This window comes from Saimiri boliviensis, chromosome X (genome assembly GCF_048565385.1).
Source record: "Saimiri boliviensis isolate mSaiBol1 chromosome X, mSaiBol1.pri, whole genome shotgun sequence".
Lineage (NCBI taxonomy): Eukaryota > Metazoa > Chordata > Mammalia > Primates > Cebidae > Saimiri > Saimiri boliviensis.
This window is the reverse complement of record NC_133470.1, coordinates 116,376,413-116,403,727: the sequence shown is the minus strand read 5'-3', so window position 1 is coordinate 116,403,727 and position 27,315 is coordinate 116,376,413. Positions and strand designations below refer to the sequence as shown.

General features: G+C 46.0%; 1 protein-coding gene across 1 annotated transcript in view; it reads left to right on the top strand.

Moving 5' to 3' along the window:
* The first annotated feature begins 321 nt into the window (after positions 1–321).
* The window catches only part of SLC25A43 (solute carrier family 25 member 43), a 50,810-nt gene continuing 23,816 nt past the window's right edge, over positions 322–27,315 (top strand). The window contains exons 1-3 of the mRNA XM_039464185.2: positions 322–680; positions 8,344–8,585; positions 12,598–12,770. Coding sequence (XP_039320119.1) covers positions 406–680; positions 8,344–8,585; positions 12,598–12,770 — 690 coding nt within the window. The 5' untranslated portion in view covers positions 322–405. The remainder of the gene's footprint in view (positions 681–8,343; positions 8,586–12,597; positions 12,771–27,315) is intronic.

The window sequence follows — 27,315 nt, the reverse complement described above, 5'->3', positions numbered from 1 at the left end:
AGGAGGGAAGAGCCAAGGGAGGAAGAGAGAGAGGTGGGGTGTGAAAGGGAGAAAAGGGGCAAACCAGAGAGGCAGCGAGGGGCAGCGGGCGTGCGCTGAGCTCAGGAAGACGTCTAGCAGGCTGGGCCTTGAGAAAACAGTGACGGTTTCGCAACTGAAAATCGCTACTCCAGCTTTGCCAACTGGGGAGACTATAGCCATGATATCAGAGGCCTGGGACCCCGGGCCCTGCTGGCCCTCACGTCCGACTCCCTCCAGCCTCGGGCCGGGCTCAGGCGTGGATGGGCCCGTCCCTCACGCTGGTCCGCCCCACGCCGGGCGGGGCCTAGGGTCCGCCCCCTCCGCTCGTGGCCTGAGAGTCCCAGGCCCAAGCCACGGGATCTCCCCGGGCAGGGCCCGGGCTCGATGGCGACGTGGAGGCGGGACGGCCGGCTGACCGGCGGCCAAAGGCTGCTGTGCGCGGGGCTGGCAGGGGCGCTCAGCCTCAGCCTCACCGCGCCCCTAGAGCTCGCCACCGTGCTGGCCCAGGTTGGCGTCGTGCGAGGCCTCGGCCGGGGGCCGTGGGCCACGGGGCACCGGGTGTGGCGGGCAGAGGGGCCCCGGGCCCTGTGGAAGGGGAACGCAGTGGCGTGCCTGCGCCTCTTCCCCTGCAGCGCCGTGCAGCTCGCCGCCTACCGCAAGTAAGAGCCGGGCGGGGGTGGGGGTGGGGGTGGGGTGGGGGTGGCCGCGGCCCGCTGCCTGCACTCGGGGCCCTGGGGTGGGCACGGCCCCCTTGCCGATCACGGGGTGCCCCTCGGGGCGGTGGGCCACCTCTACGGGCCCCAGAGTGCAGTCCCAACGTTTTTCACATTCTCTTGGGGTTCCCGCCGCGCAAGATACAGTTTGTGGTCCTCAGCCCTTGCCAGAGAGGCTTTCCCGGTTGGACCCAGCGAGGAGGTGGAATGCAGCAAAAGGGTTTGTGGGAAAGGAATGAAGAGATCTCCAGAGAGATGAGTCCTAACCATTCCTACCATCCCCCAATTTGGAAACTTCTGCGTTGGCTGGCTTAGGAGGACAGAGACCCTTTCAAAAGTGTGGGTATTTCTGTGACCCAAGCCCCAAGAAGAAAGTGCTTGGTATAGGAAAAGGACCCAATCCATCCTTACGAAAAGGCCGGAGATGGCTGTCCACACATCTCCCCAACTTAAGTAAAGCTTGACTTCAGGATCGGAAAGAGGCTGCAGCTTCCCCTCCCCAAGCTGAGAACGGCCCCTCAGCCTGCTACTACACACCCCTGGCCTCATTCTTTGGGCCTTTTCCACCTTCTCCCACATCAATAGCTGCTCCTTAGCTAAAGGTGTAAATGCAGTCTTAGGGCTTCCACCGAGCTCAGAGGTACCTGCATTTGAAGTGGATACCAAGCCTAAAAGAATGAATTGGTAGTGGTGGCCTTTCAGGAAGCAGAGATGTTTCTCTATTGGGGGGATGGTCCCTGTGTTCCTCATTCAGTGGACACAGTGGCATCTCTGAAATCACCTTGGCTCTGAACGAGACAAACAGCCCACAGTTGGGACAGGCGGTCGTGACCATGTAGTTTAGCCTTGACAGCTAATCGTCAAAGGATTTTGCCTTGACACTGTCACTCACTTGGTATGCCGGAGCTGGAAGGCTCCCCTGGCATCTGACAAGCCGAATGGAATCATCCTTATCATCTAGGCCTCTATGCCAGTATTCATTCTGCCTCTGCCTGGAAATAGAGTTCTCTTCTCTTCCTCTGCAGAGGGACTCCTGGATAGGATCACGACAAGGCCCTTTTTCCTCCCCACCTCCACTTGCCCTCATCAACATCTGGCCTGCAGGCTGTAAACAGGTCTCCTCTGGACCGGGTGCAGTGGCTCACGCCTGTAATCCCAACACTTTGGGAGGCCGAGGCAGGTGGATTACAAAGTCAAGAGATCGGGACCCTTGTGACCAACATGGTGACATCCCATCTCTACTAAAAATACAAAAATTAGCTGGCAGTGGTGGCACGTGCCTGTAGTCCCAGCTACTCGGGAAGCTGAGACAGGCGAATCACTTGAACCTGCCAGGCGGAGGTTGCAGTGAGTCAAGATTGTGCCACTGCACTCCAGCCTGGTGACAGAGTGAGACTGCATCTCAAAAAAAAAAAAAAAAAAAAAAAAATCAGTTCTCTAAGTCTTAATGACTCAATTTTTCCCCCACTTCACCCTCTTCTCTACAAAGTAGTATGGAAATCTTCCTTTGGATGGGATAAAATATGTCCAGAGGGATGGGGAACAAAACTTCAAAGGCTGCTTTAAGTATTCTGGCTCTTCTAACCACCTAGTATATGCACATCATTAGGTTTTTATAGCTCCTGCCTCCTGCCCTGTGAGGTCCAGAAGACAGGAAGCATTGTGCCTGTTTGACAGATGCAGAATTCGGCTCTGAGTGATCACACCACTTGGTCAGTGACAGAGCCGCGCTCCACCACCTGGCCTTCTAACTCCAGATCTCACAGTCTTTCTATTAAATCATGCTGCCTCTCTGCATCCCTTTGGCATTAATGTAGTTAGACTTTATTAAGTCCTCACTGTGTGCATGATGCTGAGGACAATGCCGAAATGGAACAGTCATAGTCCCTCTGCCCCAGGAGCTTACAGAGTAATAGAAGAATAAGATTAATATGGCCATGACCATAACGCACAAGGTAACATGTGATTGTCATGGATAATGTGCTCTGTAAATGTGCCCTTCTGATGAGCCATGACGAGGAGAAAATGTGAAGACTTCATAGAGGAGGGAAAAAAATTGAGTTTGGCATTGAGAGAATGAGTAGGAGTCTGCTGGGCACAGATGGGGAGAAAGATACCGCGGGTGATGTCAGCAAAGGCACAGAGGTAGGAAGGCAAGCAGCAGAACAGGAAATATGGCCAGAAAAGCAGGTTGGAATGAGATCTTAGAGGGTTGGATTAAGGAGTTTGGACTTGACTTGGTATCCTAGGGTAGCCGTGGGAGGTTTTTGTGAGTGGTGAGGGGAGGAGTGTTGTGATTAAAGCAATTCAATGGAAATTATCATCACGTGGTGGCCAAGTGAGACCAGTAGAGCGGAGGAAGACTGGAGACAGCAGGATGAGTTAGGAACCTGTTGCCCTGGTCCACATGGCAGCTGAGGGCACCGGTGGTCAGTGACTGTGGGAGGAGAGGGGAGGAGATGTGTGGGAGAACAAGAACAGAGACTTCCCTGGGCTAGGTTTGCTAGCAGTTTTTTTCCCCTACAGGATTATTTTCTTTCTGGAAACTGAAAGTAATTATTTTGATAAATGGCAAGGTATAGTTGGAAAGCAAAGTGATTGATTAATCATGCTGCTGTCCTACCTCCATAAACATGATACTCTTGATTCATCAAGATACTGATTCACTTCTACTCTTTTCTGACCATGAATTTGCAAAACGCTTGGCTGGGGGCCTGTGATCATTAGTTTGAACAAAACATTAACATCCAGAATGTTCGGAGAATGGGGTGGTTACGTGACTTGTCCACAAACACAATTAATGGAAGAGCTGGAACTTGAAGCTAGGTCTTCTGGCTCCTTAATTCAGGGCTCTGTCCACTATCACACAGCAGAAATATCTCCTTAGTTGGATTTACAATGAAGAGTCCACTCAGTAGTCTATTGGGAGCTGGGTTATTGTAATGGTTGGCTTTCAGATGTATCAAATAGAAGACCCTCCCACACTTGTAACTTTACAACTGATTGTCTATCTTGTCTATTAGACATCAGTTTGGGTCCCTGAAGCTCTGAAATTGTTCATAACCAACACTATTTCCTTATTGAATAAGCACTTTATGAGCTTGTGTTTGGCTGCGGTTCCTGCTAACCTGTTAGGTTGAAGTGTTGGCAGTTCTAATTACATATATCCAGGGTGTGTGTTGTGTCTGTGCTGGTTAAAAGGAAAGGGTTGCTGCAATTCTCCAGTGTATCCAGTCTCACTGGAAAAAGCTTCTGTGCATGTATGTGTGAGGGTGGGAGGAAGAACAGAAAAGGGACCACTGCCACCCTAGCCAATCAGGCAAGAGTTTAAGATGCCCCGAGCAGGATGACGTCACTGGTGGACTATCAGGGTTGCCTGCCTTGACTCTGAAATTCTAAGGGGGAACAATTGGTAGGCCTTATCTCTGTATCAGATGGGAGAAGTCTGAGAAAAAAGGACTTCCTATGGTTCTTCTTTTTAATTGTGTGTATTTGATATTGAGACCCTATAAAAGAAACTGATATAAGGGCCGGATGTGGTGGCTCACACCTGTAATCCCAGCACTTTGGGAGGCCGAGGCGGGTGGATCACAAGGTCAAGAGATCAAGACCATCCCGGTCAACATGGTGAAACCCCGTCTCTACTAAAAATACAAAAATTGGTTGGGCATGGTGGCGCATGCCGGTAATCCCAGCTACTCAGGAGGCTGAGGCAGGAGAATTGCCTGAACCCGGGAGGCGGAGGTTGCGGTGAGCCAAGATCGCGCCATTGCACTCCAGCCTGGGTAACAAGAGCGAAACTCCGTCTCAAAAAAAAAAAAAAAAAAAACCAAAACCGAAACTGACATAAAATACAGCTCATTTTCCTAGTTCATCAAGTCATTCAGTGAATTAACGGCCTGTTTCCTCTCCACTTGCCCCTACCTGTCATATCGTTGTCAGAAGTGTTGAACTCCCTTAGGCACTATGCTGAGGGCTAACACAGGGTCTGCTACATTGTAGATGTTCAATAAATGGGTAATGTATTAATGGTGCTCTAGAAGTGACCAGGTGGGATGGGGAATAAGAGTGGGACAAGGAGGCCAGGTGCGGAGGCTCACGCCTGTAACCCCAACACTTTGGGAGGCCAAGGTGGGCAGATCACGAGGTCAGGAGTTTGAGACCATCCTGGCCAATATGGTGAAACCCCATCTCTACTAAAAATACAAAAATTGGCCACATGCCTGTGGTCTCAGCTACTCAGAAAGCTGAGGCAGGAGAATCACTTGAACCTGAGAGGCGGAGGTTGTAGTGAGCCAAGATTGTACCACTGCACTCCAGCCTGGGCAACGGAGTGAGACTCTATCTCAAAAAAAAAAAAAAAAAAAGAGTGGGACAAGGACAATGGATGGTGTTTCTCTGGGCATTTCAAACTCTACCTTCTAGGGTTCCAGCTTGCTGCAGATCACCCCTTCAGTCAAAAATTTCTACTTCCTCTGTTTCCCCTGCCTTTCCTAAGGTTCTCCTCCAACTTCCAGGGCAGAGAGGACGGAGGAATGAGGAAGCAGGCAGGCAAGCAGTACAACTGAGGCAGATGGTCTATTAGTGAATACCAGCTGTTTGGGAAAAACTCGGTCAAACTGGGGTTTTCCTGCTCTCATACCACAACAACTCTCAACACAGAAGACTCCTGTGACCAAATGTGTGGGAGTTTTCCCCAACACTCCAATAAATGGATACCAGCTAGGTGTCCTCTAATTCAGTTCTGACATTGTATACCCAGACATAGCATCATATATCACAGGTTGAGGGCTTAGTCACCAAGACTGGCCACCCACCAGACACCAGTCACAAGTCCAGACCTCCAGAAATTCTTTAAAAAAAAAAAAAAAGACTGAGTCTCACTCTGTGACCCAGGCTGGAGTGCAGTGGCATGATCTTGGTTCATTGCAACTTCTGCCTCCTGGGTTCAAACTATTCTCCTGCCTCAGCCTCCCAAGTAGCTGGGATTACAGGCACCCGCCACCTCACCCAGCTAATTTTCGTAACTTTTTTTTTTAGTAGAGATGGGGTTTCGCCATATTAGCCAGGCTGGTCTCAAACTCCTGACCTCAAGTGGTCTGCCTGCCTCAGCCTCCCAAAGTGCTGGGATTGAGCCACCATGCCTAGCCAGGCCTCCAGAACTTCTGACCGACCAGCTTCAAGTCTGGGTTCCCAAGACCCCCTCTTTGGGTTTGATTAATTTTCTAGTGTGGCTCACAGAACTCAGGGAATACTTAGCGTTTACCAGTTAACTGTAGAAGATACCACAAAGGATACAGATGAAGAGATGTGAAGGGTGAGGTAAGGGGCAAGGGGTGTGGAGCTTCCATGCCCTCCCTGGGCACACCAAACTTCAGGAACCTCCACGTGTTCAGCCATCCAGAAGCTTCCCAAATCCTGTCCTCTTGGGTTTTTATGGAAGCTTCGTTACAGAGGCATGATTGACAACCATGCAGACATGTGAATGGACAAAAAGCACATGATCTAAACCCAGCAAGGCCCGTCTGTTCAGACTCTTCTTGGCTTCTGTGCAGCATTCCTTTCTCTAGGGCAAAGGTGTCCAATCTTTTGGTTTCCCTGGGCCACACTGGAAGAAGAATTGTCTTGGGCCACACATAAAATACACTAACAATAGCTATGAGCTTTAAAAAAAAATCGCCAAAAAAATCTCATAATGTTTTAAGAAAGTTTACAAATTTGTGTTGGGTCACATTCAAAACCATCCTGGGCCATATGCAGCCTGTGGCCTATGGGTTAGACAAGCTTGCTCTAGAGTATGGGGAAGGACTGATTTGGAATAAGGATCTTTTGACCCACAATCAGATTAGAGCCCTACCTTGGGGAGGGAAAAAGAGGGCAAGAAGCCGGGCGTGGTGGCTCACACCTGTAATCCCAGCACTTTGGGAGGCCGAGGCGGGTGGATCACAAGGTCAGGAGTTAAAGACCAGCCTGGCCAATTTGGTGAAACCCTGTCTGTATTAAAAACACAAAAAAATAACAGGCCGTGGTGGCACATGCCTGTAGTCCCAGCTGCTTGGGAGGCTGAGGCAGGAGAATTGCTTGAACATGGGAGGCAGAGGTTGCAGTGAGCCAAGATTGTGCCACTGTGCTCCACTCCAGCCAGAACAACAGAGCGAGACTCTGTCTCAAAAAAAAAAAAAAAATATATATATATATATATATATATATATATATGTGTGTGTGTGTGTGTGTGTGTGTGTGTATATATATATGTGTATATATATATATATAAAGCTGAAGACCTCATTATTTTCATTCCCAGTCCCATCCCCTCTCTACTTTCCCAAAAGTCTATTTTTATGCTTCATATGTATGTTTCCAGCTATGAATAATATAAGATACTGTTTTGTGGGTATTTGTAAATAGTTAGTTTTCATATAAAAAATATTAAGCTTTTTAATTCAACATTATGCTTTTATGTTTATCCATATTGATAAACTCATTCTAAGCTCATTCATTTAGTACCCATTATAAATATCATCCATTGTATGATGATACCACTATTTATCCATTTGCCTGCGATGGACATTTAGCTTGTTTTTCATACTGCTGTGTCTTTGTATGTACACATGCAAGAGTTTCTCTAGGGGGTGCACCTAGAAATGGGATAAAGGTAGATGTTTTTACAATTTTACTAGATACTACAAAGTGGCCATACAAATTTACATTTCTCTCCGCACTGGGTAAGAGTTCCTGTTTGTACACATCTCCACCATCAGTTGAGATTATCAGACTTTTTAATCTTTGCCAATCTGCGGGGTGAGAAATGATATCTTGTTATTGTTTTTGTCATTTCACTGACAGTGAGGCAAACATCTTCTCTCATAATTATTCAACCAACATATTTTTAAAACTCAGCCAGGTGTTGTAGCTCACGCCTGTAATCCCAGCACTGTGGGAGGCCAAAGCAGGCAGATCACCTGAGGTCAGGAGTTCGAGACCAGCCTGGCCAACATGGTGAAACCCCGTCTCTACTAAAATTACAAAAATTAACTGGGCATGGCAGTGTGTGCCTGTAGTCCCAGCTACTAGTGAGACTGAAGCATGAGAATTGCTTGAACCTGGGGAGCAGAGGTTGCAGTGAGCTAAGATCATGCCACTGCACTCCAGCCTGGGTGGTGACAGAGTGAGACTCTGCCTAAAAAACAACAACAAAAAAACACAATTACTGAGAAACTCAAAGTTATCATTTCAAGAAATTTTATTCAAGTTTCAACAGAACTGAAAGATTGCACTCCAGTTTGATATTTACCAGGTACTTCTGTGCATTTACACCCCACAGGCAAGCCAGGGTTGATAGTTAGGTAGATAAAAGCAGAAAATGCTTAAAGTGGGAAGGACTTGGGATAGATGTAAATAAGAAAGTTAGGTATCTCTTCCTTATTGCTAAGTTAGCATCACAGAAATACAGAAAAATGTAAATGTTATTCATGAATGTTTACATAGTATTAACTTTTCACTTTGTAAAGCACTTTGAAATGCTGGAAAATATTTCAAGAACTAGTGGAGAGAACTCTAGCACAATCCCTAGCTGATTCCTCTGGCCTTTTTCCTTATTTTCTCCCAGGTTTGTGGTGCTATTCACAGATGACCTGGGCCACATTTCCCAGTGGAGCTCCATCATGGCTGGGAGTCTTGCAGGCATGGTTTCCACCGTTGTAACATATCCTACAGACCTTATCAAAACCCGGTTGATCGTACAGAACATGCTGGAACCATCGTACAGGGGGCTCCTCCATGCTTTTTCTACTATTTACCAACAGGAAGGGTTCCTGGCCCTTTATCGAGGGGTTTCCCTCACTGTTGTAGGTAAGATGGACCTTTTCACCTTGTCCAAGAAAAGGCTGTGTCCTCTGAAATATACAAATGTATTGTATACATTCGTGAGCCACTAAATCAGTTTTACTTAGGTCAAGGTTGTATGGATTCAACCTACATAGAGCCAACTAGTTTCATTCTATTACATAGTCATACACTCTACTCCTAAACTTTGGTTTTTTTGTTTGTTTGTTTTTTGTTTTTTTGGTTTTTTTGTTTTTTTTTTTTTGAGATGGAGTCTCACTCTGTTGCCCAGGCTGGAGTGCAGTGGCACCATCTCAGTTCATACAACCTCTGCCTCCTGGGTTCAAGCGATTCTCCTGCCTCAGCCTCCCAAGTAGCTGGGATTACAGGTGCACACCACCACGCTCGGCTAATATTTTTGTATTTTTAGTAGAGATGGGGTTTCACCATGTTGGCCAGGCTGGTCTTGAACTCCCAACCTCGTGATCCTCCCATCTTAGCCTCCCAAAGTGCTGGGATTACAAGCATGAGCCACCGTGCCCGGCCTCACTCCTAAACTTTGGCCAGTTATATCCCCAAGAGGGGAGTAGGACAGAAAGTGGAGGTGACTCAGCAAACTGGTAGGAATGCAATCCTAACCACTCTCCATCTGACTGCAGAAGGAGTCTTCAGTGTGCATACACGTTTTTATGCCATGAGGGCAACTAGGGTAGCAACTGTGTCTTCTGAGGTCTTTGTAACCTTTGCCAGAGCTACACATTTATGGCCCATTTGCAAAATCCAGTAGACTTTTACCCTTTATCTGACCTTGGTTGTAGCATTTGATAAGGTTGATCACCCCTTCTTCTGGAAACTTGGCTTCCAGGAGCCCTCCGAGTCCTGGGTGTCTTCCCATCTCTCTGGCAGCTCTTATCCGACTTACCCAGCCCATTTGGGTCATCTGACACTGCCAGCTCCTACATGTTGGTCTTCCCTTGGGCTCCTTCCTTAGCTTTCATTTTACCCTTCCCTTTAGCTTGCTTCTCATCCTCCAAACCCTCCCTGAGTGGCCTCATCTATGGTAGTGGCTTAAACAAGTGTCACTGTACTCCGTGACTCTCATTCTCTACCTCTTTAATAACAGTGACCAACTTCTCAGGGGAAGTACTTACCACATGTTGGGTACTGCGCCAAATGCATTGCACGCAGTTTCTCATGAGGCCTTATGTTACAGATGAGGAGATAGATGCTTCAGGAAGCTAAGTGACTTACCCAAGGCCACAGAGATAGAAAGCAGGAGAAACTAGCAATAGAACTCCAGAGCCCTCTGTTATCCCCTGACCAATACCAATTCCCAAATGGTAGTATGAGTCTCTGCTGTTGGACACCTTCACCTCCATGCTCCCTAGGCACATCAAGTTCAAGACTAACCCTGATGTCCTCATTGATCTCAAACTAACTCTTCCTCCTGTGTTCCCTAATGAATGAGACTACCTTCTTTTCACCCCATGGCCCAAGCCAGAAAAAAACCTAGGGATCACTTCAATTTCTCCTCTCACTCCATCCCCACTTGAATCACCAAGTCCTGTCAATTTGGCTCATCCTCTTTCCCACAGATTCTTGCGACTCAGAATATCAGGATCTCCCACAGACTCCAGCTCCTACCTGCTTCCACTGTTGGTCTCTCCTGCCCCAGTCCCTGTGTACTGCTGCCCGGCTGACGTGATCTCTCCACGTACAGTTTCATCGTTTCACGGCCCTAATTTCACTGCCCTCCTTAAAAGTATTCAGTGACTCCTGAGCTACAGGAGAAAGCCCAGATTCCTTAGGACATTTCAGACGCTTCTGACCTGGCCCATGCCAATCCTACCTCATCTCCTGCCACACCTCCACCTGCAATCATGCTCCAGCCATTCAGAAAAACTTGAATTTCCTGGAAATACCACTCCCTTTATACATGCTATTCCCTCTGCCTTTCCACTCTGTCAGTGTCTCATGAAGCCCTATTCATTCCTCAAGACCCAAATCAAAAGTACTCTCTTCCATCAAGTCCCTCCTGACTCCGCCAGGCACAATGAATCCCTTTGATCTTTGTGTGCCTAATGCATGTCGTAGAGCCCCCCTGTTGTGGCACACATCAGTAGTGTTATACTTAGTTTTCCCTAGCTGTCTCTTCTCCTCAATGATGAGCATCTCCAGAAATTAGCCTGCTCCTCTTTCAATTCCCAGTGCCTGGCATAGGGCCCGGCACATAACCTAAGCTTTCCAGATGTTTTCCGAATGAAGGTATATGGAAGGTTGGTGAGCCAATTAAATAAACATTACATTTTTCTAAAGATAAGCAATCTCACTTATCCCCTATTTTTTTTTTTTAAGACAGGGTTTCACCATGTTGGTCAGGCTGGCCTTGAACTCCTGACCTCAGGTAATCCACCCGCCTTGGCCTCCAAAGTGCTTGGATTACAGGTGTGAGCCACCACGTCCGGCCTATCCCCTTTTTAAATTTCATTTTGAGGGAGAAATTGAGTCCCTCTGTAAACCAAAGATGGCTCCTGAAGTTTCTGGAAGTTTCTGAAAGTGATACCTACTGTATTACTTGCTCATCATCTCAGTTCCTGGAAAGATGAGGAAGCCATACAATGTAGGGTACCCACTGGGCCATGATAAGATCACATCATTCCCAAAGGTGAGGTCAGGTGACCTCCCTCACCACCAAGAGCCTCTCACGTTCCAGTTTTCACAGACTGTTTCCTTCTCAGCTAGAGATCAGTCCCTCCTGTCCTCCAAAACATAATGAGGTGCTGCCCACTGATTTTTTTTTTTTTTTTTTTTACTGGAGTGATTTTTCCCCCACCATTAAAAAAAAAGTGTCAAACATCCAGAAAAATTAAAAGAAGTGTAGAGTATACACCCATGGACTATCTAGATGCAACAGTTAACATTTTGCTACCCATCTGTCCAGCCATTCATCAGTCCATCTTTTTTTTTTGAGACAGAGTCTCAGTCTGTCACCCAGGCTGGAGTGCAGTGGTGTAATCTTGACTCACTGCAACCTCTGCCTCTCCAGTTCAAGCAATTCTCCTGTCTCCGCCTCCCAAGTAGCTGGGATTATAGGCATGCACCACCATGCCCAGTTACGTTTTATATTTTTAGTAGAGACAGGGATTCACCATGTTGGCCAGGCTGGTCTCAAACTCCTGACCTCAAGTGATCTGCCCGCCTTGGTGCTGGGATTATAGGCATGAGCTACTGTGCCCAGCTAGTCCACAGTCCACAGACTGCCCAGCCAGTCCAGATCACAATCCCTCCCATATTGCTGGGATTACAGGCATGAGCTACTGTGCCCAGCCAGTCCATCTTTTTTTGTTTGTTTTATGATTTCAGTGTAACTTTCAGATATCAGTACACTTCACCCCTAAACCCTTCAACATGTGTATGATTAACTAGAGTTCAATATTTATGGATTTTTTTTGTTTGTTTTTTTGTTTGGTTGGTTTTTTTTGGAAACAGACTTCCGCTCTTGTCACCCATGCTGGAGGGCAGTGGTATGATCTCAGCTCACTGAAACCTACGCCTCCTGGGTTCAAGCAATTCTCCTGTCTCAGCCTGTGGCTGGGATTACAGGTGCCTGCCACCATGCCTAGTTCCTTTCTGTATTTTTAGTAGAGACGAGGTTTCACCATGTTGACAATATTGGCTGGTCTCAAACTCCTGACCTCAGGTGATCCACCCCCTTGGCCTCCCACAGTGCTGGGATTACAGGCATGAGCCACCACGCTCAGCCCATGTATGTTATTTTTAAACGTGTGATTTACATCCAGCAAAGTGGACAGACCTTTAGTGAACCATTTGATGCATTTTGACAAATGACACAACCCCTACCAAAATAGATTATCATCACTCAAGAAAGTTCCCTCAAGCTCCTTGGGTTGGAGGGATTGTAACAAGCCTAGAGCCCCTCCTGTTTACTTTCTCTGGAACCCCCTCCCCCAGGCATTTATGTTCTCAAACCGGTGTTTTCCCAAGACAGCAGCAGCCTCTTCCTGGCCTTGTTTTGCAGGTGCTCTCCCGTTCTCTGCTGGCTCCCTTCTTGTTTACATGAACCTGGAGAAAATCTGGAATGGACCCCGAGATCAGTTTTCTCTCCCGCAGAACTTTGCTAATGTCTGTCTGGCTGCTGCAGTGACCCAGACCCTCTCCTTTCCCTTCGACACTGTGAAGAGAAAGATGCAGGTGAGGAGTTATAGGGGCGGGTGGGGGTGGAATGCTTTGCAGTGTTTGTGGGTGGGTAACAACAGCAAAGAACACTGACCCCAAGTGATGCCAGGTTTCCAGGGAGCTTCCAACTGCTCACACAAATACTGTGCAAACCCCCACTCTGTGGCATTTTTGCTGCTATTTTCAGGGCTATTGGCTAGACCGAAGACTGCCTCCTCATGCCCATCCTCTGTTTTTGGTCTTTTAAGAAGCCTCCAGGCTGGGTGTGGTGACTCACGCCTGTAATCCCAGCACTTTGGGAGGCTGAGGCACGTGGATCACTTGAGGTCAGGAGTTCGAGACCAGCCTGGCCAATGGTGAAACCCTGTCTCTACTAAAAATACAAAAGTTAGCTGGGGGTGGTGGCAGGTGCCTGTAATCCCAGATACTCAGGAGGCTGAGGCAGGAGAATCACTTGAACTTGGGAGGCGCAGGTTGCAGTGAGCGGAGATTATGCCACTGCACTCCAACCTGGGTGACACAGAAACACTCTGTCTCCAAAAAAGAAAAAGAAGCCTCCAGATGAAACTGCCTTTTCTTTCCTGTCTTCCTGATTATATCACTTGTGTCTCTCCTTCCTCCAAGACCAGCAGAGAGTAGAATGTGAAATGCAGCCTGCTAATGCTCCCTGTTCTTGCTGCCTCTACAGCTAGGATGCCACTCTTGCTTTTCTCACTGTGCCCTACCACAGTGAAGCAGACTGGATAGGACCAACATAAGCTAGGAGCTATAACTAACAAGGCTCCAGCATCCCTGACTCCCTCACTGAGGAAGGAACTGCATTTAAAATGGGGTGGCATCTTAGTGAGACCCCTGAGGCAAAATCCTAGAATCAGAGGTTCCACAGTGAGTAATTGACTTAGCCTAGAATAAACCAATTTTGATGAAAGAAAAATCGGACTGGTTCAAATAAGGTTGGATGGATAACAGTTGTATCTGTACAGTGGGGGCAGGCCCAGAATCCTAGCAGGGCTGAGGCACTGTATCTTCTGTTAGCCCCGCTCAGGCCCTTAAAATTCAAAAATAGCTAATGCATGCTGGGCTTAGTACCTAGGTGATGGGTTGATCGGTGCAGCAAACCACGATGGCACACGTTCACCTATGTGACAAACCTGCACATCCTGCACGTGTACCACAGAACTGAAAATACAAATTGGCTGGGCATGGGGGCTCACGCCTGTAATCCCAACACTTTAGGAGGCCAAGGCAGGTGGATCACAAGGTCAGGAGTTTGAGGCCAGCCTGGCCAACATGGCGAAACCCTGTCTCTACTAAAAATACAAAAATTAAGCAGGGGTGGTGGCAGGCAATCCCGGTTACTCAGGAGGCTGAGGCAAAAGAATCAGTGAGCCGAGATCATGCTGTTGCACTCCAGCTTGGGTGACAAGAGCAAGACATCTCAAAAAAAAAAAAATTAAAATTAAAAACAATTCCACTTCCATAGGCTAGCCTGTCTCTGTGGCCTCTTCTGGGCAAACCCTGATTTATACAAGCAATATATTCCTGGAAGAACTCTATGGAAATTAATTTGGGGTCAGCCGAATCCAAGTTTAAATGATCAGTCCCAGCTGGGTTTGGTTTTCCCCGTGACTCTAACTCAGGCATCCCCAAACTATGGCGGTCCGCGGGCCGCATGCGGCCCCCTGAGGCCATTTATCCGGCCCCCCGCCGCACTTCAGGAAGGGGCACCTCTTTCATTGGTGATCAGTGAGAGGAGCACAGTATGTGGCGGCCCTCCAACGGTCTGAGGGACAGTGAACTGGCCCCCTGTGTAAAAAGTTTGGGGACGCCTGCTCTAACTTACCCTCCTTGCTCAATGCCCCTCCCTGCTCCTGCCTGCCCTCTGTAGTATTCCCGGCTGCCCTGGGCCGTCCCTTACCTCAGCACTGAACAGCCTGAAGGTGCTTATCAAAGCTGCCTTGAGACAAAACACACTATGATTACACTCAACAATGCCACTCCACTCTGAAACTTTTATCTGTCTGGGTGGCATTCCTTTCCTATCCTTGTCCAAACAGATAAATAAATCAGTGGTAAGAAGTCCTTATACATTAAAGGTATTAAACCTTTGTCATTTTCCCAGTTTGATATTTAGCTTTTTTTATTTTTTTATTTTTTTAGACAAAGTCTCACTGTCTCCCAGGCTGGAGTGCAGGGGCACGATCTCAGCTCACTGCAACCTTCTCCTCCTGGATTCAAGCCATTCTCCTGCCTCAGCTTCCCAAGTAGCTGGGACTACAGGCGTGTGCCACTATACCAAGCTAATTTTTGTATTTTTAGTAGACATGGGATTTCACTACATGTTGATCAGGCTGGTCTCAAACTCCTGAGCTCAGGAGATCCGCCCAACTCAGCCTCCCAAAGTGCTGGGATTGCAGGCAGGAGCTTCCGTGCCCGCCAACATTAGGTTTCTAATGCTGTTTATGTGTCGATGGTGGTAGGGTTTTGTTGTACATATTTTTAGAATTTTATCTAATTATAGCTATTACTATACTTTTGTTTCTAACTTTGCTTTTCTGCTTAAATGTAAAGTCTGCTTAGTGCACGCTTATCTTTTTTTTTTTAAGTAAGTATTTCTAACTTTAAAAATAATGTATATTTGGGAGGCCATCATGGGAGGATCACTTGAGCCCAGTAGTTTGAGACTAGCCCCAACAACATAGTGAGACCTTGTCTCTACTAAAAATAAAAAATTACCTGGGCATGGTGGTGTGTACCTGTGCCTGGGACGCAGCTACTTGGGCCCAAGAGGTTGAGATCACAGTGAGCTATAATATTGCCACTGCATTTCAACCTGGGTGACAGAGAGAGACCCTGTCTCAAAGAAAAAAAAAGTAATGCACATATACTTAAAAATGGTTACAATGGTTCGTTTTATGTATGTTTGACCCCAGTGAAAAAAAGTAATATGAATAAGTTGTAGAAAATTTGGGCGATACAGAAAAGTACAAAAAGGAAAATAAATTACCCGTAGCACAACACCCATGGATTATAATGATTAATAGTTTTCCTCCTATGAATCTTCATGTATATACATATACACACTCACACAGACACATATAAATATATATAAAATTATTTCTTTTACAAAATTGTGTTCACACTGTATATAAAAATTAGTATTCTTCTTTTTTCACTTATTATATGATGGGCATTTCCCTGAACCATTAAATATTTAATTATCAAATAATATTCCACCATATGGTTATGCCAGAAATATGTAACAATTTCTCATTTTTTTTAATATTTAGGCTTTTTCTAATTCTTGAGCATAATAACATTGTAATGAAAACCTTTGTATTCTTTTCATATCTGTGATGATATCTTTAGGCTGTATTCCTAGAAACTGACTTTTAGGTCACAAAAAAAACAATTCTGACTCTTCATGAAATTTGCACTCCAGAAAGGTTGTAAGTTTGTAACTTGCACCAGCAGTAAAGAACAGTGGTTCAGCTTCTAAACTCTCTATATTAATTGGTATTAATTATCAATAGTAATTACTTTTAAAATCATTGTGAATCTAATTGCTGAAAAATAGTATTCCATTGTTTTAATTTGAATTTTATTGATTATAAGCAAGGTTGCACTGGCCTTTTGTATTTCTTTGTAAGTTCTGTATTTATGTCCTTGCCCTATTTTTCTGGAATATTCAACTTTCTCTATTCATTGGTAAGAAATCTTTGTATTTTAAAGATATTAACCCTTTGTCATACATTTCATGTATTTTTTCCCAGTTTGATATTTGGCCTCTAATGCTGTTTATGTGTTGTTGGTGGTGGGGTGGTGGTGGTATTTTTTTTTTTTTTTGAGACAGGGTCTTGCTCTGTCACCCAGGCTGGAGTGCAGTGGCGGTTCAAGTGATTTTCCTGCCTCAACTTCCCAAGTAGCTGGGATTATAGGCGCATGCCACCACTTTTGGCTAATTTTTGTGTTTTTGATAGAGACAGGGTTTTGCCATGTTGGCCAGGCTAGGGTGGTGATGTTTTGTTGTACATAATTTTAGAATTTTATCTAATTATATCTATTAGTATTAGTTTTTGTTTCTCACTTTGCTTTTCTGCTTAAAAGGCCTATTCTATGACTATTCACTTATATGTTCTTTGAATACTTTCTTTGTTATGATTTTTACACTTGGGTTTTTTGTTTGGTTGGTTGGTTGGTTCTTTTTTTGTTTTCTTGTTTTTTTTAGGAGACAGGGTCTCACTGCCACCCAGGCTGGTATCAAATTCCTGGACTCTAGCAATCGTACCCATCTCCAACTCCCAAAGTTCTAGGATCACAGGTGTGAGCCACTACAAATGGCCTTACACTTAACATTTTGATACACTTAGAATTTACCTGGTATGGCCAGGCATGGTGGCTCACGCCTGTAATCTCAGCACTTTGGGAGGCCGAGGAGGGCAGATCACCTGAGGTCAGGAGTTTGAGACCATCCTAGCCAACATGGTAAAACCCCGTCTCTACTAAAAATACAAAAATTGGCTGGGTGTGGTGGCGCAGGCTTGTAGTCCCAGCTACTCAGGAGGCTGAGGCAGGAGAATCACTTGAACTCAGGAAGTGGAGGTTGCAGTGAACTGAGATCATGCCGCTGCAATCCAGCCTGGGCAACAGAGCAAGACTTAATATCCAAAAAAAAAAAAAAAAAAAAAATTACCTGGTGCACCAGTGCCGTGGCTCCTGCCTGTAATCCCAGCACTTTGGGAGTTTGAAATAGGTAGAATCACTTGAAGCTAGGAGTTCGAGGCCAGCTGGCCAACATGGTGAGACCTGTCTCCACAAAAAATACAAAAATTAGCTGGGCACACCTGTAGCTGGTACACACCTGTAGTCCCAGCTACTCGGGAGACTGAGGTGGGAGGATCACTTGAGCCCTGGAGGTGGAGGTTGCGATGAGCCGTATTTGTGCCACCACACTCCAGCCTGGGTGACAGAGCAAGACCCTATCTCAAAAAAAAAAAAAAAAAAAAAAAAAAAAAAAAAGAATTTTCCTGGTGCATGATGTGAAGCTAAGTTTAAAAAAAGAATAGTTTATCAGTTAAGTACCATTTTTGAATAATCCTTCTTTTCTCCACTACTTCGTGCTGTGGCTTTAACCACATACTAAATGTTTATATCTATTCTAGAGTCTCTGTCTATCTTAATGACCATAACTTTAGAAAAATGCCTTTTAATATCTAGTGGAATATAGCTCTCCTCATTGTTTTTCTTTTCAACATTTCCTTGATGATTTTCAGGCATTTGTTCTTCCAGATAACTTTAGGGCTATGGACTTTGTGATTATGACTGGAATTATGTAAAACCCATAAACTTGGAGTAATTTATGTAAAATATTTTCTCTTTTATTCAGAGACACAGTATGTCTCTCCTTTACTTTCAATCTTCTTTCTTTAGCTTGAATCAGATGAAATGACCAATATCCAACTTTGTTGACTTCATTCAAATAGCAATTTTATCTGGTTCAAACCTTAGAAAAGTTGTTTTCTTCACAGGATAATTATGCTCTCTCCAAACAAGAAAAAAAATAGTTTCTCTTAAAAAAGCTGGGGAGATCCACAAACAGAAGATCAGAAGTGAAAAAGAAAAAAAACTTGGGAGAAGTAGGGTCGTAAAGAAGTATGCTACACTGTAAGCTTTTAATTCATTTTTTAAAAACCCTGGTCCTAAGATTTTCTCACTGCCCGGGGCATCTCTCTGGCATTTTCTGCCACCTCATGCATAGTTCAGGGCTTCATGAGCTTAGCTTCCTCCCCATAGTGGGCCAGTCCAAAATCAGGGCCTTGAGCCTCAGCGAGTAGGGCTAGTCGGTGAAAAAGGATTTCAGGTCAGGCGTGGTGGCTCACATCTGTAATCCCAGCACTTTGGGAGGCTGAAGCGGGTGGATCGCCTGAGGTCAAAAGTTCAAGACCAGCCTGACCAACATGGTGAATCCCCATCTCTACTAAAAATACAAAAAAATAAGCCAAGCATGTTGGCACGTGCCTGTAGTCCCAGCCACTTGGGAGGCTGAGACAGGAGAATCTCCTAAACCTGGGAGGTGGAGGTTGCAGTGAGCCAAGATCGAACTTCTGCACTCCAGCCTGGGTGACAGAGAAAGAAAAAGAGAAAGAGAAAGAAAGAGAAGAGAGAGAGAGAGAAAGAAAAGGAAAGGAAAGAAAGAAGGTTTCAGATGAAGTTCAATGACATCTAAATCAGAGAGGGGAAGGGTCCCAGTCTTCCCCATAAACCTTAGTTTTCCTTTCTCTTCCTGGGAGCTAGAACAGTGAGCTCATCTGGAAGAATACAGCCAACACCACATTCTACACCATCTGCATTCTATATCCCTACCACAGCAACCCACTATACACTGGGGTAAGATACACTAGAAGGGGTATTTAGGGGTAATCCTGATTATCTTTTTCCTTGTATGGGAGCCTTCCAGATAAAGCATATACAGAGCATAAGACGACGTTTTCAAATAGATGCAAAGTCATGATGGTTGTTTAAAAAAATCCAAAGTGGCTCACACCTGTAATCCCAGCACTTTGGGAGGCCAAGGCAGGTGGATCACAACATCAGGAGTTCGAGACCAAACAGGCCAACATGGTGAAACCCCGTCTCTAAGTCTCTAAAAAAAAAAAAAATCCAAAGAGGTAATTGCACTGGTTTCACAAAATAGGATCAGCATGTAATTATGAGTAATAATATAAATGTCATCCAAAGATATAGGAAGTGAACTTTAGGCTTTCAGTGAAAGTGTTATTTTGCAGGGGTTAATAAACATACCAATACTTTGTCTACCCTATGTTAGAAAAAATTCACCCCCAAGACAGAACTGCAAGGCTGCTTTTAAATGCAAACATGGCATTGGGCTTCTCTGGCCATTAGATGTCACTGCAGTAAGTGGCGAGTAGCTGAACACCACCTGATTGCAGCCTGAAGTTTAGTGATCTCTGTCGAGTTAACAACTTCATAATCTTTGCCTGAAATCGATCTCCAGTTGGAGACCTAGAAACCACAGGCTAATGCTAAACTTGTTGGTTTTGTTGTTATTGTTGTTTGTCCTACAAAGCACACACTCCAAATTCACCAAGAAGAGAGGGCTCTAATAAGTCTGTCCCTGAAGGAGCAGGCAGGGTTTGCCAGCAGAATAAGTAAAGAGGGACCTTTGCAAGGCCACCGGGCTGCTCTGTCCTGAGAGCAGATAATGGCAACATTTGCATTCCATTGGCTTTCCCCATTGCACTGCCTTTCGTGAAGCAAATCAATGGCAGGTGTCTGTTGGATAACGAGCTACACAGGGAATTTTTCTCAATCCCTGCACTGACTGGCCCCTTTGTCTGGATGTCTCTTTCTCTTAATATGCTTTTCTCTTGACACACACAGCCCATTTAATGGCACATCAGGTTGGAACTCTTTTGAACATAATGACAGTAATCAGAAGTCTTGTTTAACCAGCTGAGCCCTTCCTTCACCATGCTTACACTCATTTTAACCCTTTTTACTTTACTTGCCTTGGCTCCTGGCTGGCATGCTAGAGAATGGAGAGGTAAATACATTATGCACGTGCATGTCTTGATAGAATGGATTCTGGTGGGAAGGGGGGTGGGTCAGGCCTGTGCAAACATGGAATGAGGTGCCCCCAACTTCGTGTGTTTTCACGGACCCCAACCACCCTGCGTGAACTCCCCTTCTCCACGCTTCAGAGCATCTTAGCTCAAACCCTTCCAGGTACAGCCTGGCCTTCTTGTCTCTCCCACACCTAGCCCAGGTCCTGGGCCAGAAGAGATGGCAGAACTTAAGTGTATTGAGAGAACAAGTAGGAAGGGTAAGATATTGACAGACATGAATTGATCTGATTAATCTGCATGCTTCTAATAAGAACCAGGGAGTCCTGAGAAAATGGTTCTCTGCACAGCTGCATGTGGAGGAGAAAGGGAGATAGGCTGGGGAAGGAACACTGCCCTGAAAATCCAGGGAGCAGCTAAGAATGTAGGAGCCTTGGAACCTGGCAGGCCTTCTGAAAGAATCAGAAGAGAGAGGCACCAGACCCGTGCTCGGTCCCCCCACAACTCTGACATCCTCCCATGTTACCCGTATTAGGTGTCTCAATGTCATCAAATATAAAACCAAGTGTGAGCCTGTTGCTTTATGCCCCAGTGGACTTTGACCCCATCCCAGCTCACAAGGTAAGCAGGATTGGGCCAGGTCAGCATTTGAACCGAAAGCACATAAGATGAAGGACAAAGGTGGCATCCGAGTGGTACAGCTGACTGAGCAGAATACACATGGTCGATGAATCAACAGAGGCCCCAGCCTGCTCAAATACCAGAGGCTCAATACCTCGGGTTACCTTTGCTGAATTGGACACAGTCACTTCATTCATTCCCTCTCATCCCCTCTTGTAGTTTTTTGTGTTCATATCTACAGCTTCAACCCTGACCTCCCTCCGGAGCCATGGTCCCACACTCCCCACAGCCTACTCGACATTACTGTTTGGCTATCGTATCCCACTGTCACCTCTAACTTAATATGCATGAAGGTGACTTCTTTTCCTAATACTTTCTTCCCAGAGTTTTCCACTTCAATTCCATCATTGCCGCAGTGAGTCCGGGTGGAAATCCACAACCTGGGTTTGATTCTTCCCCTTCCCCTCACCCAGTCAACCTTGAGCCCAGGTGCTTCTTCCTTCCGTTTTTTTTTTTTTTTAGCCCCAGCTGTTGCAAAATTCTTCATTCCTAATGCTCCCATGCTGGTCTTTCTTTCTGTCACTGCCCCCTGCCCTAATCTAGGACCTTATCAGCTCACATCTAGGCTATTGCAGTAATCTCCTCATTGTCCAGGATTAATTCTAAAAATGATCTTAAACATTGAATATTCATATGTACTAGGCACTGTACTAAGTGCTTTATGTTCAATATCTCATTTAATCCTTACAACAAGCCCTACAAGGTGGGCACTGTTATTACTGAGTCCATTTTACAGATGAGAAAACTGAGCTACCATAGCCTGCAAGTTCACCCATCCAGTAATTGAGCTGGGATATAAGGCCAGGGAGCTTGTCTCCAGAGTCAGTGCTCATTTCAGTCTTCTCCAGCCCAGCCCATATGGGATTCTGTTAGATGAAACTTTCTCAGATCTGTTGTCTGTGTTATATCCATTTTTTTTTTTTTTTTTTTTTTTTTTTGAGACAGGGTCTTGCTCTCTTTCCCAGCCTGGAGTGCAGTGGCACAATCACAACTCGATGCAGCCTCAACCTCCCGGGCCCAAGCAATCCTTCCACCTGAGCCTCCCAAGTTAACTGGGACCACAGGCATGCGCTACCTATGCCTGACTAATTTTTTAAATGTTTTGTAGAGATTGGGCCTCCTGGTCTCCTTATGTTGCCCAGGCCGATCTCTTGGACTCAAGTGATCCTCCCGCTTTGACCTCCAAAAGTGTTGGGATTACAGGTGCGAGCCACTGCACTCAGCCTGTTGTGCCCTTCTTGGTTGTCCCCAGAGAAAAAAGGCTGAGCCCCTTGGCCTGGCATGTTTCCCATACCAACTTCACAATCCTTATTGCACAGACGCCCTTTATATAAGAAGTTACAAAAGCAAATGCCTGCAGGAACTTGGAAGTAACATGAAAAAGAGAATGTAGGGAAACCCAGATAACATACACTCACCCTGCAAAGAATAAGCCTTCAGGCCTGAGCCTCATGGTCCACGCCTATAATCCCACCAATTTGGGAGGCCGAGGCAGGTGGATCACTTGAGGTCAGGAGTTCAAGACCAGCCTGGCCAACATGATGAAACCCCATCTCTACTAAAACACACACACCACAAAAAACTAGCTGGGCATGGTGGCAGGCACCTATAGTCCCAGATACTCAGGAGGCTGAGGCGGGAGGATCACTTGAACCTAGGAGGTGAAGGTTGCATTGAATCAAGATTGCGCCACTGCACTCCAGCCTGAGTGACAGAGCAAGACTTCATCTTAAAAAAAAAAAAAAAAAAAAGGCCGGGCACGGTGGCTCATGCCTGTAATGCCAGCACTTTGGGAGGCCGAGGCGGGTGGATCACGAGGTCAAGAGATCGAGACCATCCTGGTCAACATGGTGAAACCCCGTCTCTAATAAAATATGAAAATTAGCTGGGCGTGGTGGCGCACGTCTGTAGTCCCAGCTACTCGGGAGGCTGAGGCAGGAGAATTGCTTGAACCCAGGAGGCGGAGGTTGCAGTGAGCCGAGATTGTGCCACTGTACTCCAGCCTGGCACCTGGCGACAGAGTGAGACTCTGTCTCAAAAAAAAAAAAAAAAAAAAAAAGGAATAAGCGTTCAAATGCATTCTGAGCCATCATGGCTTTTAAAAGCTTTCTGGAGAGCTAAACTTCACTGTGCTCACAAAATGTGATTTGCATCTAAATATCGATAGCAGAAAAGAATAAAGAGAGCCAGCCAGTGGAGGCTGTGGCCAGCTCCTCCTCTCCAAAGGATGGATGACATTTAGAAATATAGACCCAGTTTTCAAAGGAGCCTACAATCCAGAATTTTATGTAAAATCTCCCAGTTTTTCACTGCTGGCAAATGGAAATTGTTAAGTGCTGGCTGGGCTAAACAAAACACACATTTGTCTGAGCTCTACTCTATTCAAGCCTCCAAGTTCATCGAACTAATCTTCTTAGCTTCTTCTCCCACGTCCTGAAGACTAGCGCATTTCACATTCCAGTCACCAGGCCTTTGTTCATGAGGTTACCTCTGTCTTGGAACATCTGTCCCAATTTCCTTGAAGGCGCAATTGAGATTTGTCTCAGTGATGGCTATCTTTTCTAACCTACTATAGCACCTACCTGTTGCTTTTGAGAAATGAGTTGGCTTTTCCCACCCCCAAAACAAGTGTCCTATGTTGATGGATCAAGGCAGATGTTTTGCCTTTGTAGAACCACAATGGAGGTGCTCCAGCCCACTTCAGAGGGGATTCTGGGGCAAGAGAAGCTGAGTTAACTAGCCCTCTGAAGTGGCCTGGAGCACCTCCATTCTGTATTTGTAATAGAGACGGGGTTTCACCATGTTGGCTAGGCTGGTCTCGAACTCCTAACCTCAGGTGATCTACCCACCTTGGCCTCCCAAAGCACTGGGATTACAGTCATGAGCCACCACGCCTGGCCAAATAACCCCTTTTAAATAATGCTGTTAGCCTATATGTGCCCTCTGATCCAGCCAGTTTCTTTTCCATGGCATTTCTCTCCATGCCCTATGTCTTCCCATCTACATGATCGCCCTGCTGTCTCTTCACTATCAAAGCCGCCTCCTGAAGTCTTCTGCCATCTCCCCAAGCAATAGTCTAGTGCTCCTGAATGTCCATAGCTCACTCTTGCTAGAGCTGTCTTCTGGCCCATGCCATATGCTTCCTTTTGATATAATCTTTTGTGTCCCTTATTTCGCCTAGATTGCAAACTCTTTGCCTATGGGAAGTATGCCTTACACATTTGTATATCCTCACAACACACAACCTCATGTAGCAGACACCTAATACTTGTTTAAAAATGAATGAAGTTTGGGGCTGGCTTAGGAGATCTCACTGCCTGTGAGTACAGAATTGAACCTTAGCTGCTGTTGGGTGAGCCCCAAGTCCGTGTGGTTGTACCTACCCAAACTGAAGGTAAGAACATCCCAAGCCTGCCTCCCACTCAACCTGCTGCCCTAAGAAAACCCCAGCATGTCCCCTGTCTAAAACTGCCTACCCGCTTCACTCTGAGAATGCACTCTTCCATCTCCTCCCCTGGCAATCAGGTTCTATGTGTCTCAGTGCAAACAGCCGTTAACATTTCAGGATAGACAGATATGCTAAAAGGAAGAAGGCAAAATTCTTGACACCATTTTGATCGACATCTCGTCTTCATTCCAGCCTACCGGTGCTTTGTATGGTGCCTGGAAGTGCTTGGGAAATCATAGCACCATCAAATTTATACAGTTGCCCCTAGGTATCTGCAGGCCATTGATTGCAGGACCCCTCTCTGATACCAAAATCCACTCATTTCTCAGCCCCAAAGTCAGCCCTGTGAAACCTGTGGACACAAAAAGGTGGCCCTCCTTATACACAAGCCCCGCATCCCAAATTTGGTTGTGGATGCAGAACCCACAGAAACAGAGGACTGATGTTATTGATTGAAAAAAATCCACATATAAGTGAACCAGCGCAACTCAAATCCACGTTGTTCAAAGGTCAACTGTAGGCCAGGCGCAGTGGCTCACGCCTATAATGACAGCACTTTGGGAGGCCCAGGCTGGCCGATCACCGGAGGTCAGGAGTTTGAGACCAGCATGGCCAATATGGTGAAACCCCATCTCTACTAAAAATACAAATTAGCTGAGTATGTTGGCACATGCCTGTAATCCCAGCTACTCAGGAGGTTGAGACAGGGGAATCACTTGAACCCACGAGACAGAGGCTGCAATGAGCCAAGATCATACCACTGCACTGCAGGCTGGGCGACAGAGCAAAACTCCGTCTCAAAAAAAAAAAAAAAAAAAAAAAAAAAAGTCAGCTGTGTTTGTTAGTTGATTGCTTTCTGTAAATGTGACCAGATCCGAATGAATGCATGTAAATCTATGCTGTACTTTGTTGGGGAGGTTTTTGTCAGGGATAAGGATGGGGGTAAACTATGTCAAGGGAGGTAATGCCAGGAAAGCCTTCCCTGGGATGAAGAAATTATAATACTATAACAATAACTACCACTTACTGGTCACTTAATGTGTACAAGGCAGTTTATTATCCCATTTAACTGTCTTTATTGACCCTATGAAATCAGTACTCCTACTAGTCCTATTTTATAGATAAGGAAACAAGGCACAGGGTGTCAGTCACTTACCCAAACATCACATAGCTAGTAAGTAAGTGGTGGCGCTGGGACTTGAACCTAGGTCTCTCCTTCCTCAGGCCCTTCCTTTACTCACCGAGAGTACAGGGGCCTATTCCTATAGCGAGGTCATCCGATCATTTTGAGTTCAGTTCCTTTGCCCCAGGTGCGGGAGTAGGAAAGCAGGATGAGGGAGCAGGAAAGCAGACCTTGAGATTGGGAGTCCACAGCCTCTGTGCAAGAGGAGTTGAGAAAATCAATACTTTGCAAGCTCAGAAACTGACAGGCCAGGCTGCAATAAAAATACCATAAACTAGATGGCTTGTAAACAACCAAAATGTATTTCTCACCATTCTGGAGACTGAGAAGTCCAAGGTCAAGGCAGATTTGATACCTGGCAAAGGCCTGCTTCCTGGAGCCTTCTTGCTTTGCCCTCGAATGGTGGAAGGGGAAGCTAGCTTTCTTGCATTTCTTTTATAAGGACCCAATCCCACTCATGAGGTCTTTACCTTCATAACCTAATCACCTGCCAAAGGCCCTGCCTCCTAAAACCACCACCCTGGGAGTCAGGATTTCAACAGATGAATTTTGAGAGGACACAGACATTCAGAGCATAACGAGCCTGACTTTGGCCAGGGAATGGTTAACTCAAGTTACAGAGAGAAAAAAAAAAAATCTTTGGAAAACTGAGCTGTCCTGAGGCCTGATTTAGTCCTTGGCAGGCTAGCAATGGAAAGCCCTACTTGTAGCTTTGACTTGAAGAGCTGTCCAATCGTAATGAGCAGTGAGCCACAGGCATAGACCATTCGGTAGCCACAGACCATTGGCCACCCTTGAACGACAACTGCTCAGAGAGGCTGAGAAGAAAGCCCACCTACCACAGGGGGCGGGGCAGGGGGCAGAAGCAAAGCCCCAGGACGGGAAAGTAAATTGTTGTAACTATCCCATCTTATACCCTGTGCTTTGTTTCCTCATCTATAAAATAGGAGTACTAAGAGTACTTATTTCGGCCGGACACCGTGGTTCATGCTTGTAATCCCAGCACTTTGGGAGGCTGAGGTGGGTGGATCACAAGGTCAGGAGTTCGAGACCAGCCTGACCAACACAGTGAAACCCTCTCTAGTAAAAATACAAAAATTAGCTGGGCATGGTGGTGGGCATCTCTAATCCCAGCTATTTGGGAGGCTGAGGCAGGATAATCATTTGAACCTGGGAGGTGGAGGTTGCAGTGAGCCAAGATCATGCCACTGCACTCCAGCGTGGGCAACAGAGCAAGACTCTGTCTCCAAAAAAAAAAGAGTACTTATTTATAGGTCAATAAAAACAGTTAAACGCCGGGCGCGGTGGCTCAAGCCTGTAATCCCAGCACTTTGGGAGGCCGAGGCGGGTGGATCACGAGGTCAAGAGATTGAGACCATCCTGGTCAACATAGTGAAACCCCATCTCTACTAAAAATACAAAAAATTAGCTGGGCATGGTGGCGCGTGCCTGTAATCCCAGCTACTCAGGAGGCTGAGGCAGTAGAATTGCCTGAACCCAGGAGGCAGAGGTTGCGGTGAGCCGAGATCGCACCATTGCACTCCAACCTGGGTAACAAGAGCGAAACTCCGTCTCAAAAAAAAAAAAAAAAAAAAAAAAAAAAAGACAGTTAAATGGGATAATAAACTGCCTTGTACGTAGTAAGTGACCAATAAGTGGTAGTTA